This window comes from Neofelis nebulosa, chromosome 11, assembly GCF_028018385.1.
Source record: "Neofelis nebulosa isolate mNeoNeb1 chromosome 11, mNeoNeb1.pri, whole genome shotgun sequence".
Lineage (NCBI taxonomy): Eukaryota > Metazoa > Chordata > Mammalia > Carnivora > Felidae > Neofelis > Neofelis nebulosa.
The window spans coordinates 2,647,846-2,665,084 of NC_080792.1; the positions used below are offsets into that span (position 1 = coordinate 2,647,846).

Here is a 17,239-nt window from a genome sequence, read left to right on the forward strand (position 1 = left end):
TAATTCTGGTACATTGTGTTTCCATATTCACTTGTCTTAAGAGACTCTTTTTATTTCCTCCTTAGTTTTTTCTTTGATCCACTGGTTGTTCAGGAGAGTATTTCCATGTGTCTGTGAATTTTCCAGTTTCCCTCACTGATTTCTAGATTCACACCACTGTGATCACAGAAGATACCTGGTATGATTTCAATCTTCTTGAATTTGCTAAGGCTTTTTTTTTGTGGCCTAACGTATGGTCTACCCTAGAAAATGTCTGATGTGTGCTTGAGAAGAATGGGTATTCTGCCGTTGTTGGTTAGAATGTTCTGTATTTTCCTGTTAGGTCCATTTGGTGTGTAGTATCGTTCAAATGTGCTGTTTCCTTATTGATTCTCCATCTGAATGATCTGTTCATTGTTGACAGTGGAGTACTGAAGTCCTCAACTATTACTGTATTACTGTTTATTTCTTTTAGCTGTTTCTGCTTTTATATACTTGGGTGTTCCCATGTTGGGCATATAAATATTTACAATTGTTATATCTTCTTGATGTACTGACCCCTTTATCATTATATAATGACCTCCTTTGTCTTTTTTTTTTTTCTTTGCCATTTCTACCTTAAAGTCCATTTTGTCTGATACAAGTGGAGCTACTCCTGCTTTTTTCAGTTACTATTTTTGAAACGTCTTTTTCTACCCCCTTCACTCTCTTTGTGTTATCTTCACAGCTAACCTGAGCTTCTCCTGGGCAGCATATCACTGAATCTTGTTTTGTTCTCCCTTTAGCCATTCTGTGTCCTTGGATTAGAGGATTTAATCCATTTACATTTAAAGTAATCATTGATAGGTAAGGACTTACTAATGCCATTTGGTTAATTGTTTTCTGAATCCTATGTTCCTTGTTTTCTTATCCTGCTTTTTATGTTTTGATACCTCAGTATGTTTTAATTTCTTTACCATCTTCTTTTGTGGGATTACTGTAGGATTTTCCCTTGTGGTTACTATGAGGCTTACACAGACTATCTTAAACTTATACTATTTTAAACAGGTAATAACTTCAATAGAATCCATAAATTTTACACTTTTGCTTCTCTTCCCCCTCACATTTTAGGTTACTGCTGATAAAATTTATGTTTTTTCTATACTATGTAACAGCAAATGCCTATAGTTATGGTTATTTTTACAACCTTTTTTTTTTTTAACTTTTAAACCAGAGTTTTAAGTAAAGTGTGCACCACTATTGTTGTAATGCAGAATCTAACTACGACTACATATTTAACCACCACCAGTGAGATTCATGCTATCTTTTTATGTTTTTACGATGCTAATTACTGTTCTTTTGCCTCCACTCCAAGAAATCCCTTTGGCGTTTCTTATAAGAAGGTCTGGTGGTAATGATCTCTCTCAGCTTTTTATGATGGTAATAATGAGCTCCCTCTGAATATCATGCTCGCCTTATGACTCCGATACCTCCTTGGTCTACACGTTATTGTATTTAAAACTCAGTCTTCGAATTTGAAGGAAAAACATTTAGAGTCCAAGAGGGCATGTCTGGTGAAGTACAATCCCTGACACGCCATAAAGTTCACAACATTCAAGTTCAGTAAAAATTACTGGTGCTCGATACCAAGGTACAATGACTCCTTGAAAAGCATGGTGCGCTCTCCCGTACTTTTGTGCCTGGGAGTGCCGTGGTAATGGATGTGCAGAGGAAGGGAACTTTACTGACCACAACCCTGGCCTACAAGCCAGAAGATCCGGAGTTCTAGTTCCACCATGAGTACAAACTAGGTGTATAATGTAAGAGCAACATAGCTCTTTCTAGAGCTTAGTTTTTGTATCTGTACAAATGAAGAATGCAGAGAAGTTCTGAGTGACTATTTTCAAGTTCCGATACAGCTCCCAAAGCTTTTGACCGTATAATACCATACCACCAACTGCGCTTCCTTAATATGCAGACTAAATTACTTGCTACGGTAGTTTTAATGCATTCTAACTTTCTTAAGCAACAGGCTCAGCCGAAGCGACATATTGCGCTTTAAGTAACTTGGCTAAACTAGAACAGCTCATCTCTCAATGAAGTCAAGTAACTGTAACGAATCTGTGCTAAAACCCTCTCTGTCCCATTTTTAGCAAAACCTGTCCCCGGAAGGTTATTAAAGTCACATCTTTTCTACAGAGCCCCTGAGGAGCTCAGGGTCTGAAAGAAGAGACAGACACAAATATAAATGACAACGGCGTTAAGCATTGTAAATAATTGTTTACAACCTTTCACCTTCTATAACGGAAAGCCCTCTCTATATGAATCATTTCCCTCACGTGTCTCACTCAGCCTGGACCAAAGGAGAATTCTGCTTCCACTAATTTGATCTAAGTTCGGTTTCCCGGCTATCTGTGAAACCAACAAGTAAAATGTACCCATTTTAACCTGGGAAGAAGTCTAGAGCATCAGGACTGTAGTTTAACTACGGGTTTAGAAAGTTAAAGTCAAGAAACCCACAGATGTTTAATTTTATTAATGGCAACCTGAAAAAAAAAACTGGTAATTTGAGGGTAACTCTGAAAGCATGAAGGAAAATTCTAGGGCCACTAAACAAATGTTGAATCTGTCCTGACTCTCAGAGACTTTCCTCATTTCGGGAATGACACAAACCATCGAGAACCTAAAGATTATGGTGAAGATCAGATACACATTAAATTAGTGTGTTGTTTTGCTTTGTGAGCTACCAAAAGTGGACAAGAACATCAAGCCATTCTAACCTCCATGGGAGCTTTGTCAGTTTCTAGGGTTTGAACAATCGATACCCTAAGAATTACAGTTTCCAGGAAGCTCAGTACAACACACACATAAAATCAACAGAGAATGATACTCTGGGGAGGATGACGACCTTCAATCTTTTGTCTGTTTGGGGGTTTTCCATTTCTTCTAGAGTCAATCATGATAGAAGAACATGATTCTAGCAAAGATCCATTTCATCTAACTTTTCAAATGTGTTAGCTATCTGAACCACAGCTAACACATTTAGCTTTGTTCTGTTTTCATTGAGTTACAATCAAAGATTGTGTCCTGTACAGTATCTACTTTTGAAAATTTGAAATTCTTCCTTATCCTAGGATTTGACCAACTTCAATTCCGTGCATGTTTCAAAGAGTATTATAGAGTAAAAGATTCTATGAAGCTATTAAATAACCCTTTTTATATATATGTGTACTTCAAATCCGCTGCAGTTTCACCGTTTAGTTAAATTGATCTAATTGAGGAATTTTCACTATACTTTACAATTTGAATATTTCTCCTTTCTTCTAATTGTTTTTGGTTTATATATGTGATGCTATGCTCCTAAATAAAGATTCATGATTTTTTTTTCTTTAGATTCATGATTGTTGAGGAGTGCCTGGATGGCTCAGTTCGTTAAGTGTCTGACTCTTGGTTTCCACTCAGTTCATGATCTCACAGTTCGTGAGTTCGAGCCCTGCATCAGGCTCCACACTAACAGTGCAGAGCCTGCTTGGCGTTCTCTCTCTGCCCCTCCCCTGCTCATGTTCTCTCTCTCTCTCTCTCTCTCTCTCTCTCTCAAAAAAATAAACTAAAAAAAATTCATGATTATTGATCATCTTATTAGCAAACTGTAATTCATATTAATCTAAAATATCTCCCTTTATACCATATGACCTTTATTTATATTAAACTATACTTTGATGTTAATTTTGTTCATGGACTGGATTATCTTGCTTAAGACCTAATAAAATACAGAAACTGTATAAAAATATAAGTTTTATCCCAGAATTTAATGCAGTTTCTTTAATTTTGTTTAGCACTTTCTCATAAGCAGTGTTTCTAGATAATAAAATCATAGTTTAACCTTAATAACATTGAGCCTGGGAAAAAAAAGCCTTAAACGCTAGCAGTTTTCCTTTTTAAGTCCAAAGATGAAAGCAGCCCATATAAAACCTGTGACCTGTCATGTAGGGATTTTAAGATGAAAGTAACAAAGCGGACTGCGCATCTCACATGAAGAACCCTCGTCCACGTTGACGGTTCCACTGAGGCAGAAATTTGTCTTCAGTGAGGACTTACGTGCCAGTATCTCCAGCTGGACACATCCTTTCTTTCTTAACCAAGAACACAATTTGGGCAGTAGCTTAGACACAGCTAGGATTTTCAGTTTGACTGTGGAACATACCGGGCCGTAAAGCAAAAGTGCTCCACAAACACTTCATGAACAGCATGCTAAAACTGTCTCCCCGTAACCATCGGTCTACCACTGTGTAGACAAAACACTTATATACTCTCTGCAAGGTGCAAGAGGGAAGAGAATCTTACCTACGTCAGTTATGAGAATCGGCTCTTGCAAAGGAATGTCAGGGACCGGAACGTTCGTCTTGCCGACTCGAACCTTCGCCGGTTTACGCTGGTGCCTCATCTTCCTTAGCTCCGTGTGTTTAAAGTGAGAAGCAATGTGAGTCTTCCTGTGGCCTGAGGTCCGAAACTTTTTGTCACAGTGAGGACAAGCAAAAGGTCTGACTCCTAATAAAAATAAAAGTACGCGGCAGAATTATTTCAAGAACATACGTCTCAACAATTAATGCCAACATAAAATTCTAGTAGTTTAATATTGACTTGAATAGTTTGTCGCTTCATGCGCACAATTTCATGGATGTCATGCAGCTATTTTCCCCTGTCTGCATACAGTGCATGCTATAGATGTTAAGGTATGTCTTGAGATCATTGGAAGTAAAAAAGATTTGCTATCCTCGCATTGTAAAACATTTAAACCTTCAGATACTCAATTCAGTCCCTAGGAATACTCCAGGGCAGTAAGACTGCTCTCTCTCAAATCATCATCTGTAACGTGGAACAACGTCTGCCTCCAGGCTGGCTGCCAGGATTGTAGACACTCATGTTTAACGAGCACTCAGCAGCTCCGAGCATTTAGTAAACAGCAGTAAATGGTAGTTGTCAGTGATTGTAAATAATAACAATGCTGCTGCTGCTGACAGTAATAATGTCCTCTTCACAATTCTCTACTATCAATTCCCTTTCCTGAAGGAAATTCCTTCATTTACAATTTTATCGGTAAACGAAAACGGAGGTTCCAAAGAAGGGCACATAACAAAACCAGCAAATGTCAGCTTTTTTAAACACTCCTCCACATGATCAGCTCGGCCCCGGAACCCCAGGTGGGCAGGAGAAGTTTCTGCTAATGGGTATGGGGTTTCTTTGGTGGGGCCGGGATGCTAAAAACGTTGAAAATAGACAGTTGGGTGGGTTGCACAATTTCTGAATAAAGTGAATTCTGAGTTCACCGCAAAATAAGAGTCCATTTTATGATCTGTGAATGTATCACAACAAAACGATCCTAAACGAAATTACAGCCTAAATATGAATGTTTTCATGCCTTCATCCTGACGACAAAACATCTGAAAGGGTGAAGAGGCATCAGGCTTTGCCTCCCTGCCCCCCCCCCACCCAGGCTTCTCCTTACAAAGGCCCACCTCCTCCACCTCTGCATGCGGTGGCCCCCAAGCACCCCTCTCTTGGCCCTTTGCCTCCTGTGTTCATTCCGAGTGCCAGTGCTTAGTGCTTCCCTCATTCAGCCGCGGGCTCTGTGGGCATCTAGTCCCGTCACTCTGTGGACCAGCATATACCTGCAGCCTAGCCTACCAAGGTGATCACAGAGACTTGGGAAGGGTGTTCGGCTGTTGCCCGCAGGCCCCGTGAATCGGAGGGGACGGGAGGGGAAGGCCCCGAGCCCCGGGCACCTGTGTGCAGGCGGATGTGCACTTTGAGGCTCCCCGACGTGGAGAAGCTCTTCATGCAGTACTGGCACTTGAACGCCTTAATGCCCGTGTGGGTCTTGATGTGCGCGGTCAGGGTGCTCTTTACGGCAAAGGCCCGGAAACACTGCGGACACTTGAAGGGCTTCTCGTGGGTGTGAATGCGGATGTGGCGCACCAGGTCACTCGGCTTCCGGAACTCCTTGGTGCAGTAGGGACACACGTGCCACCGGACACCGTTCTCCTCGCGGATCGAACCTGGGGCCGAAAGAAAACACAACCAGTCCAGCTCGGCCTGTCTGGCCCTTGTGTTTTCTACCCACTGTTAAGGCACTTGACCGTCTGGGGTTAGATCGAAACAACAGCATACCTATGAAAGAGCTATCTACTTTTTTTGCCACAGCAGAAGATGTACGATCAGTTAGGGAAAAAGGTGAAATTTCCATAATCACTGAAATGACGGAAGACTATGAGTGAATCCTGCAGAAAATCTTCACAGTCACATGAGAACACAAATCATGGCCCAAGGGAGGGAAGAGGGCTAACTGGACAGGTAATATACATAAACCAAAGGCAAGCGTACAAACTCAGGCCACTGTACATGTGAATAAAAGCACATGTGACCAAACGACTCCAAAGTTAACTCGGGATATGAGTAGACGAAGGCGGAGAAAGCACTGTCTGAGCCCATCTGATACCACGAATAACAAACAAGTAATCCCTACGCAAGTAATTGGGAGACCATGAATTCTTGCCCTATGAAAAGGCATTCATAAATACTTACGACAAAGAAATAGCTCACGACCAAACATAAAAGACTATTTTGTAACTTTAAATATTATCGTTCAACTTTCAATCAGGTTTAAAACTATTCCCATCAGGGGCGCCTGGGTGGCTCAGTCGTTTGAGCGTCTGACTTCGGCTCAGGTCACGATCTCAAGGCCTGTGAGTTCGAGCCCCGTGTCGGGCTCTGTGCGGACAGCTCAGAGCCTAGAGCCTGATTTGGATTCTGTGTCTCCCTCTCTCTCTGCTCCTCCCCGGCTCATGCTCTGTCTCTGTCTCAGAAATAAATAAACATATAAATAAATAAATAAATAAATAAATAAATAAATAAATAAATAAAACTATTCCATCCAAAGAAAAATCACGAGTTTACTGAAATATAAGTAAAATGATTTCTAAATTATAAAAATTTTAAAAACAAAATTCAGCAGAACCACTTTTTATCTTTTATAATTTTGATTAGCTTTATTTATCTGAAATTAAATAGGTATTTACAGTGAGGTCAAGAACCCACTTAAAATTAGAAAGATTTTGGCCAGGTTAACAAAATTCATCAGGAAATTTTAACTGTTTATTTAACTGTGTCTTTACAGACATAGCTTTATTAGACAAAAAATAATTTGTGTCCTTCTGTTATTAGTAAATGCAAGGAATTCTCCTTATGTACAAGTGAATCTATAAGGAGCGAAAATGTATTTTCCTGAAGATGATGCTCTTTGCAAGACTAACATAGGAAATAAGGTTAGGTAAAATTAAAAAACTTACATTTTTCTAAAAACAGTGACGCAACAGAAACTAGGTCAAGTCAGGAACACACGCAAACCACAGGGAAAAGAAGAGAAAATATGGGACGTGGCTTCAAAAATGGGAGAGAGCATTTATTTTATGGTGACACCGTTTACATTAAGGAAGTCTGAAACTTAAAGCTGTTTAAAACCAATAGGTAAAAATTAATTCATACAAGTGCAGTAATTACCTAAAGATCTTATGATAAATCAAAAAAGCCAAGGTATAAAAAGGCGACAGAACAAGAGTATCTATGAGCTAATAAACTTCGGAACCCTCCCCATCAGGTTTTCATCCAGGCAAGAATGAAAACTGTACCTTTAACTATCTAAGATGACAGAACATTCAACTGTCACCAGGTTCTAATTATTTCCAGAACGGACTAGAACAGAAATTACAAACTGGCGGCCTTGCAGCAGTCTCCACACGTGGCCTGCATGGGCTTTGTTTGGCCCACGCGCTGCTACTAAAATATTAAATCCAGATTTTCGACCCTCTGACAAACTGAAAGGTCTGGAAAACCAGATGTGCATTCCCACGCGGCAACCTTCCCTGGTGCTGGACAACTGCTTTTCTCTTCAAACACATTAATAAATTTAAGAAGAAAAAGCATACATTATAATCGTCTTCAAGATGAAAAGGCAATTACTACAATTTAATATCTAGTCTTAATTTCTAAAAAATCGTCTGAAAACAGGAAGAGATGAACAAACATATATCAGTATGTTTTCATTTAATAGGAAAATACTAAAAACAATCCTATTACAGTCCAGAAAAAATCCGCTATCACTGCCATGAATTTATTGTGTTCTAGTGATACAAGCCAGTGAAATTAGGTAAGATACAGAAATATACAGCATTAACTAACTACAAAGGAAAAGGTAAAAATCATGATTTACAAATGATATGATTAAATGCCTTAAAAAACTTAAAACTCAGAAAGAGGCACACATTTTAATATGTGGAAATCAACATCGTATCTACAAGCAAAATCCAGAAGAAAATTTTAAAATGCCACTGAAAAATGAAAAAATACAGAGAAAAGATCTGAAGAAATGGAAATCTACACCCTATTCTTCGGTACAAAGACTAAAAGTTATAAAGACATCAATTCTCACTGGTTAAATCACTTACATATAAATACCGAAAGGACTTTTTTAAAAACTAGAGTTTTGGAGCTTTAGCAGACAAGTCTAAAGTACACATGAAAAAATAAGTATGGGAAAATCGTTCAAAACACAAGCGTAGCAGGAAAGTACTAGGCCCATAGACACGAAAGCATACCGGTAGCAGACATGAACAGAAAGCCAGATTCGTGCCCAGAACACGGTCCGGAAAAGACCCATACAGGTCTGGAAGGGTAACAAACAGAACGGTATCACAGTGTTTCAGTGGAGAAAACAGGATTTAGTCCATAAATGGTGTTTGGACAGCGGGGTGCCCATCTAAAAACAAAAAATTAAATTGAGTCAGAGATTCAGCTTAAAATATGAAAGTATGAGGGGCACCTGGGTGGCTCAGTCGGTTGGGCGTCCGACTTCGGCTCAGCTCATGATCTCACGGTTCATGGGTTCAAGCCCCGCAATGGGCTCTGTGCTGACAGCTCGGAGCCTGGAGCCTGCTTCGGATTCTGTGTCTCTCCCTTTCTCTCTGCCCCTCCCCCGTGCTCGCTCGCTCTCTCTCTCTCTCTCTCAAAAATAAACATTAAAAAAAATTGAAAGTATGAAAGCTTTGGATAAAAGAGGTTATTTCCCATAATGTCCACGTTGAAGTCTAAGTATTGTAGAAGTCCAAAATCTGTGAAACACTGACCAATTTGGGTATAGAAAATATTTCTCCCTTTTAATTCAAAACGACAAATTAGAAAAGAATATATGCTCTCAAAATACTATCATCCTTAATGTATCATGGCAAATAAAAATCAAGTCAGGCTAATGAAAAAATGTAGGTGGCTCTTCAACATGAAAAGTTGCTCAACCTTTTTACTCCTTATTAGAGAAATGAAATTAAAGCTACAATCAGAAACCATTTTAACCTATCAGATGAGTAAAAATGGTTCCCAAATTTTGATAACAATCCCTTCAAAAGGCTGTGAGGAAATGGACAGATACCCCAATGCACTGTGGATGGGGGTATAAACTGTCAGAAAGCCCTGGAAGGAAAATCTGCAACATTTACCCCATTGTTTTTCTTTTGATATGAAGCACATTAGTGATACAAATACTGAAATTTGAACAAGATCTGTGGACTGGATCAATTTCACTACCCTGATGTTGAGGTCTATACTCTGGTTCTAGAAGACAGCATCCTTGACCCTAAGACACACACACGAAAGTATTTGAAGGGGTATTAAATAAATTTGTATTTATTATCACCTGTATTTGCAAGATTGCAAATAACCTACATAATTATTTATCCATAAAATGGAACAATTTCTAGATATTTTCTAAAATATCAGGTGGAAAAAAGTAAACTGCAAGAAAGATTATATATAGATTTTATACACACACACACACACCCAGTATGCCCCCCAACATACTGAAAAACAATACGATACATACTATATAATAACATGCCTGTGCTTGTTTAAAAGACAGAGACCCCCAGTGACAGCGGCTGCCCTGGAGAGGGGTTATGTGGAGGACAAGGATGAACAGGGGACGTTTCACTGCACACCGTTTTGTATCTTTTGAATTACGTGGCAAGAGCAAGTTTCACCTAGTTAAAAAATAATTTTTAAATCTGTGCATTCCATGCAGCAGTCATCCCGGGTCAGGCACTATTCCTCACACTCAGGTCTCTCCCTTTCGTTCTGCCACCGCCTCATCGCACAGACGAAGGTTAGCGAACCTGACCCAGGTCAGGTGCCAATAAGTGGAAAAGTCAAGGCACACGTTGACATCTGTGTAATTCTAGAATCTGAGAGCGATTCTCTCAGAGCACTCTGTCCTCCCAGCTCCACTTCAAGGAGAGTGCTCACCACATGCCAACGACCACGGCAGGCAGACCCCTGCCCATGGAGGGACTCAGGTGCGGGATTCGAGCACGCACGTGCAGCAGAGCTCAGGGACCTGCGTCAGGGTGGACTCGCCCCGGGGGGGGGGGGGGGGGGGGACGACGACACGACATTCAGAAACGTCCGCATGCGAGGGGAGAGGGGCCTGGCCGGCTCGGCGGTGGAGCACGCGACTCTGGGTGTCAGCATTATGCGTCAAGCTCCACGTTGGCCAACGTGTCGAGATTATTTAAAAAAAACATAAAATGAAATCTTCAAATAAAAAAGTCTGCATTCGAAAGACAGTTTTTGGAGGTACATTTACCAGGCAAAGAAGAAGCAAAAGCCGGGTATGAAGTTCTGGAAACTTAAAGCTCACAACGGCCACAGCGTGAGAGGTCTCGCAGGGTCCGCGAGACGCAGAGCTTGAGGCAGACAGGGTGACGTGATGGAAAGCCTACGTGCCACGAGAGGTTTTCGGCAGGACGAAGAAAACCGTACCCTAGAGGTGTCCTCCTCACTCCTGAATCGGTTTCCACACCAGAGGAATTACTGGGGACGCGGCCAGCCGTGTCCCCGGCATCGGCCTCGGCCACAGTGGAGGACGAGGGTGACGAGGGTGACGAGGTGATGAGGACCTGGGTGCCGCAGGGGGGAGGCAGGACCGAGGGACGGGAAGACGCCTGTGGATTCATCCGGGGGCCAGAGCGCACAGCCACTGCTGTCGGAGAACTGCAGGACAGCAGGAGAGACAGACAGACAGACAGGCTCCTCTAGGACCCACTCCAAGGGCCGCTTCAGACGCTGGACGAAGGCCCTGGCATATTCTTGCAACGGAAGGTGTGCCCAGAGGCCGCAGGTGCAGTCCGGAGGACATACAGTGACAGTCACAGAAAGTCGTTCTGCTTTCTACTGGAACATCAAGCTGAATACAAATACTCAGACTTAACTACTGTTCAACAACAACCGGGGAGACGCTCATATCTCAGGATCCACGTTCAGATGCTGAATCTACAGAGAAGACTTTAAACGAAGCAAAGCAGCCCAAGTGTGCCCTCACTCTCTGTTCCACAGCGTCTCCCTATGTGGCCCCAGCCTGGACGGCCGTCGTTGTCGTTCACACCGTCTCAGCGGCGGACGGGACTGCGAGAGAGGTTAGCACCACTGGACCCTCGCGGCCTCCGACTCAGCCAGTGGGTCGTGGAGTGACGTGGAAACCAGAGGCCGCAGGATCCTCTGGCAAAAGACGCCCTGTGGGAACAGTGCAGCCCGCACCTGGCGGAGGCAGGACACCGAATCTTGCACAACGTTGGGACACCCACTCGGAAGTGACAGGCCAGCGTCCCGAGGTGGGGGGGCCGTTAAATAGGCTGCCAGGCCATACGCCACGGGACCACTTATTTGGAGTCGTACACAAAGGGACAGACTCTTGGTAAAGTGGACCGCGCAAAATTTCTGTGTCCAGTCCCACGGTCTACCGGGTTTCTCAGCGATCGGCGGGAGGACGCCTCGGACTTCCTGGCCGGATTCCCGGAGCGGGAAATGGAGGGGACGGTCACTGGCAGCTGGCTGGGCCACATCAATGAGGCAGGGAGACAGCAGGAATGCTCAGACGCAACCCCAGGCACTGAAACGGGCGCCGTGGCAGCTATGGGCCCTGAGCACGATGGCACCTGCTCTAACGGCCCACGTGGCTCTGGGGCGGAGGCCACCGTGCTGGCCGGCTGACAATCGGACTTGAGATAAAGCACGTGTGTTTGGGAGTGAGGGGGGAGGAGGAAGCCAGGTCTGCAGGGAAGAGGACACAGCCGGCACTAGTGCTGTGTGTGACTGAGTCTCCCCGACCCCGCGGCTGTCCCCTGGGCCGGGCCCCCAGTCCCGCTGAACCGGCGACCCCGCGCTGCCCCGAGGTAGGGGCAGTAAGAGCGCTGTCCTGCCGCCAGACGCCCCCCGCCCCCCGTCTCACGGTGCTCCCTGCCCACGTGGCGTCCCAGAGCGGGTGCTCCACCGGGGAGGGACGCAGGGACCGTCGGGGGTTCGCTCTCCCGGGAGATCCCCGAGATCTCCGAAGCTGCAACTGTCCAGGGAGCAGCTCTCACCGCCAAAGCACGGCATCCTTCCCCTGCCGGCGGCCCTCCAGGGACAGGGGACGGTGGGACCACTGACCTCTTTCTCACGGAGGGCACCCTGAACAGGAGACGAGATGCGCCAGAGCTCTCTCGGGTATGGCAGGGCGGCGGAGGAGGGCGACCCGCCCCGTGAGCGCCTGTGCAGGTGCCAACGACGAGACAGCTGCGGGGCCGGCCGGAACCTGGCGCCCGGAGGAAAGGCGGCGAGCATTCGGGGAGGGATCTGTCCCTTCCGCTCCTGGAGAGGCTCCAGGTCCCCTCAGAAGAACCTTCGCTGGCGCAGACGAGGAAGGCAGGCCTTCCCGGCCGACTGAGCCAGCTGTGGATGTGCCGGGGGGCCGGCAAGGCTCTCTGCTCCACAGACCGCGGGACACGCGGCTGTTCCGAAGCGCATGTGGACCGCGCGGCTTGCCGGCGCCCCCCTGCCCCTCGCAGAGGGGTGTGCTCAGCAGGGGAGTCCCTGCTTCCGTCCCCGTGTGACCCACTGCCCACAGGAGGTGCCGTCCATTCCATCTACCTCCCGACACCTGCTCGGAAGCTGGGGCACAGGTCCCCCCGGGAGTTGGTGCCTTCTATCGACCAGATTACGGGCACGGTGATGCCGCACGAAGCCTCGTGTTCACTACTTCTGCTCGCCTCTGCTTCATGCAATTCTGGAGGTGCTGCTCTGGGGAGAAAACCACCAATCTGCTGCTTCACGGAGGAGCCACGTTGCCGCCCGCAAACCGTCACTGGGTGAGCTGGGTCAGGGCAAGCAAGGTGCGGGGACACCGTCCCCGAGGAGCAATCCGATATCCAGACCCAAGTGCACAGAGGACGTGCTCCCGGACCGCTCAGGGCCGGTCCGAGTCGAGGGTGGAGGACACAGCCAGCGGCCTCATGGATTCTGACCCCAAGGGCAGCGCCTCTCTGCGTGTTTCCCCAGCACCCGCGGCGGGAACCTCGGATCCGGCTCCACGGGTGTGCGCGGCGTCCCAGAAACAATCCACCCGGAAGGGAGCCCACGGTGCGCGGTGTTCACCAGAACACCCACCCTCCTCTCGGGGAGCCCTGCAAATAATTCACGAGTTTTCGCAAGCCCTCCAGAAGCCTGATGTGGAAGTCCTTCAAAGTGACGCAAAGGTGTCTCCCAGAAAGCAAAGCCTACGGCCCGTCTCCCTCCTGCTTCGTCCCAGGAAGGAATTTATAAAGAAGGAATTTTCTCTGCCGGTCACACTGAACTCTTAAACACTGCTTTGAGCTTACTGCAGTGTCCGTACTATAACTTTCTGTAAAATGGGTGTAGTTTTCCCCAAGTGACGCAGGTGAGAGACAACCAGAGAATTTGCTTACAAGCCAAGGCAGATCCCTGCATACAGAAATGCTGCTAAAACGTCACAGACCTATCCTAGTACCTAGAACCTTAAACTGCATTTATCTGACTCCTTAAGGCCTTTACAAAGACCACCACTATTGAAAACTGTACTGTTTAAAAACCGCTGGATATAAATGTTTAAAAATTTTCCTTTATGTGTCTGCACACAAAGTAGGAGGAGAATACAATGATCAAAACTAGTTTCTTCTAGAGAGCAATTACATTTCTTCAAGTTGTTTTAAGACCAATGTACATTCTATAAAAAGGAACGGTTTTATACGCTGATTTAAAAGTGAGTACTGGTTATCCATTTTTTGATTTAAAAAAAGGCATATTTTCTTAAGTGAAATTGAGAAAAAGAATATTGGCCAAGCAAATTCAAAAATGTGTAATAAAAAAACACAATAGAGGGAAAACATGAGAGAGGGAGGAAAGGGGGAGAGAGAAAGAGAAAGGAAAGAGTCACATCAAAGCCCAAACAGAAGACGTGGTTTGCTTCCCATTAATCAATTACTGTGATTTACCACCTCACAGATTAAAGTAGGAAAACACATGATCATAACAACAGAGGGGGGAAAAAAGCATTTGATAATATTCAACATAGAGAAGAAAATAAAAAGCCTTCTTACTAAACCAACAATGGAAGGCGGCTTCCCAAATTTGAGAGGTTCTAAGAAAAGCCTGTAGTAAAAAGCCAAATCCAACTGTGAAACATTAAAACCAAACCCCTTAAAAGGCAGGACACAAGAGGCAGTTGTCATCTGCACTATGTAGGGACCACTCTCCCTACTTTGTCTACTTAACACTGTGGCAGAAAAGACACCTTAAGGAGTGTCGGATACGGTATTCAAAACACATATAAATAACAAAGAAGGGCCACCTGGGTGGCTCAGCCAGTTAAGCAGGTTAAGCATCCGACTTTGGCTCAGGTACTCAGGTCCTGATCTCCCAGTTCATGAGTTCCAGCTTGCTGACAGCGCAGAGCCTGGAGCCTGCTTCTCATTTTGTGTCTCCCTCTCTCTCTGCTCCTCCCCTGTTCTCTCTCTCTCTCTCTCTGTCTCTCTCTCTCTCTCTCTCTCAGAAATGAACATTAAAAAAATTTTTAATTAAAAAAATAAATAACAAAGCAAATCCAGGGTCTAGAAAGGACTTCAACAAATCAGTAAGAAAACCCCAACAGAAGAGGACGGGCTGCAGGCAGAGACAGTGCAGGACTTATCAGGTCCTTCCAAAATCTCAGGCCTGGTTGCAGAGGATGATGGTTCGCCGGTGCTCCCGTGAGCTGTGCAGCGACGGTTCCTCTGTGAGACCACGACCCAACACACCCTTATCTAAATGTTCAGTCTGGGGGCGCCTGGGGGGCTCGGTCGGTTCAGTGTCTGACTTCGGCTCAGGTCACGATCTCGCGGTCCGTGAGTTCGAGCCCCGCGACGGGCTCTGTGCTGACAGCTCAGAGCCTGGAGCCTGTTTCAGATTCTGTGTCTCCCTCTCTCTGACCCTCCCCCGTTCATGCTCTGTCTCTCTCTGTCTCAAAAATAAATAAACGTTAAAAAAAAAAAAATTAAATATTCAGTCTGCATACAACGTGAGCTATGTGTCAACAGCAGAAGTTAACGCTAGAACTTTTTTAAAATAATTTTTGATACAGAAACACAAGTGTGATGATGAACTGGTCACGATGACCCTCACCGAGGCCTCCACACGCTTCACTCTATTTCCGTCAGTACTCAGTTCTCGTCCCTCTAACTCACAAAAGCTTTCACCTTCTCGCTGTGGTCCGCTGAGCTCTCCTATCTCTAAACTCGGAGCACGTCTGTAACAATACACCTCTGCGACCGCGACACTGCTTTCGACTGCCGCACACCGTCCACGCACAGACTCCGCTACACCATAAGCGTCTGGTAGCTCAGTGTCCTTTTTAATACTTGACGGTGTGTTATATTTAGTACATAACAGGGACTCAGCTCAAAACCAGACTACCATTCAAAACAATAAAGGTCTTAAGTAAAGATAATATTCATATTTGGGGTGCCTGGGCGGCTCAGTCGGTTAGGCGTTCGACTTCAGCTCGGGTCATGATCTCACGGTCCGTGAGTTCGAGCCCCGCGTCGGACTCTGTGCTGACAGCTCGGAGCCCGGAGCCTGCTTTGGATTCTGTGTCTCCCCCTCTCTCTGCCCTCCCCCGCTCATGCTCTCTATCTCAAAAATAAATAAACATTAAAAAAAATTTTAAGATAATATTTAGATTTAATTACAAATGACAAATAATTCAAAACAAAACCTGAAGAAAATCCTCTAAACTCTGAATCTTACCATCAAAGAATTGTACACAAATGAGATAAATCATGGAATTTTCAAACTAAATTCAACTACGTCCAAATGAATAAGTTTTTCTTTTTAAAGTTTTTCTATACTGTATTATATGAAAAGCATAAAACAATACAAAATAACAAGCAATGTATCTGAACGACGAACCCAGAAATCTTCTTTATTCACAACACAGACCATCTAAAGAGAAAGAAAAGGAAGAATAAAAAGAAAATACCACTCTCTTGAATTACTTAACGTAGACATAAAACTCCAAATAAGCTCATGCACCTTATTTTTAGACAAAGTATAACGGTTGCAAAAGTTCTTACCAAGAACAAATTTCTACTTTTGTCTAAATGTTTGTTTATTTTGGGGAGAGAAGGCAGAAAGAGAGAGAATCCCAAGCAGGCTCTTCACTCGGCGCAGAGCCCAACATACTGCTCGATCCCAGGACCCGAGCCCAAATGAAGAGCCAGGATGCTTAACCGACTGAACCAAGGTGCCCCAATTCATACTTACTTTTCAGGCAGCTATAAAAGCCCCCCGGTATCAGAGCTGCAAGCACTTAGCAGACCTCAAGCAGCAAAATAAGAGAGCGGGACAAAGACTGCTACAGGGAGCTGAGAACAATACGCACGCCATAATAAATGCAGTTTCCAGGGCAGAGGAACTGAAGCCCACAGCATCAGGGGCCCAGGTCCTGCAACGGGTCAAGCAGATGCCGGCCTATCACGGCACAGAGCAGGGGTCAAGTTCACGGTCCTAAGTCATCAAGAAGAGGTTAAGATTTCAAGACCTTGCTCTGGTGTAAGAGGGTGAAATCTCTCTGGCCTTAGGAAAGACGTCCACACGGAGCAGTTAAACCACTGTCATACCTAAAGGAATAAGCTGCCAGCTTTTCAAAACACCTTTCACTGTGACTTCTAGGGAGCCCATATTTTATAACAAATTTCAAACTCTGTGAAGTTTTAATAATGATTTATATGTCACAAGTTTTACGACAAATATACAAAAAAGCATATTAAATTTTAAATTAATATGTAAAATACTCTTCAAATAACCAAATTCGACTAAAAACATTCTCTCTCACAAAACTAAATAAATCAAATAGTGACAGCTTTAGATG

General features: G+C 44.6%; 1 protein-coding gene across 9 annotated transcripts in view; it reads right to left on the reverse strand.

The window, feature by feature from the left end:
* The window catches only part of ZNF236 (zinc finger protein 236), a 108,194-nt gene that overhangs the window by 53,991 nt on the left and 36,964 nt on the right, over window positions 1-17,239 (reverse strand). For all 9 annotated transcript variants that reach the window (XR_009250789.1, XM_058691787.1, XM_058691786.1 and 6 more), the window contains 2 exons: window positions 5,742-6,014; window positions 4,303-4,506 (listed from right to left, as the gene is read on the reverse strand). Coding sequence is in view for 8 of the 9 variants with exons in the window: in XM_058691787.1 (XP_058547770.1) it covers window positions 4,303-4,506; window positions 5,742-6,014 (477 nt within the window). In the remaining variant the exon portion in view is untranslated. The remainder of the gene's footprint in view (window positions 1-4,302; window positions 4,507-5,741; window positions 6,015-17,239) is intronic.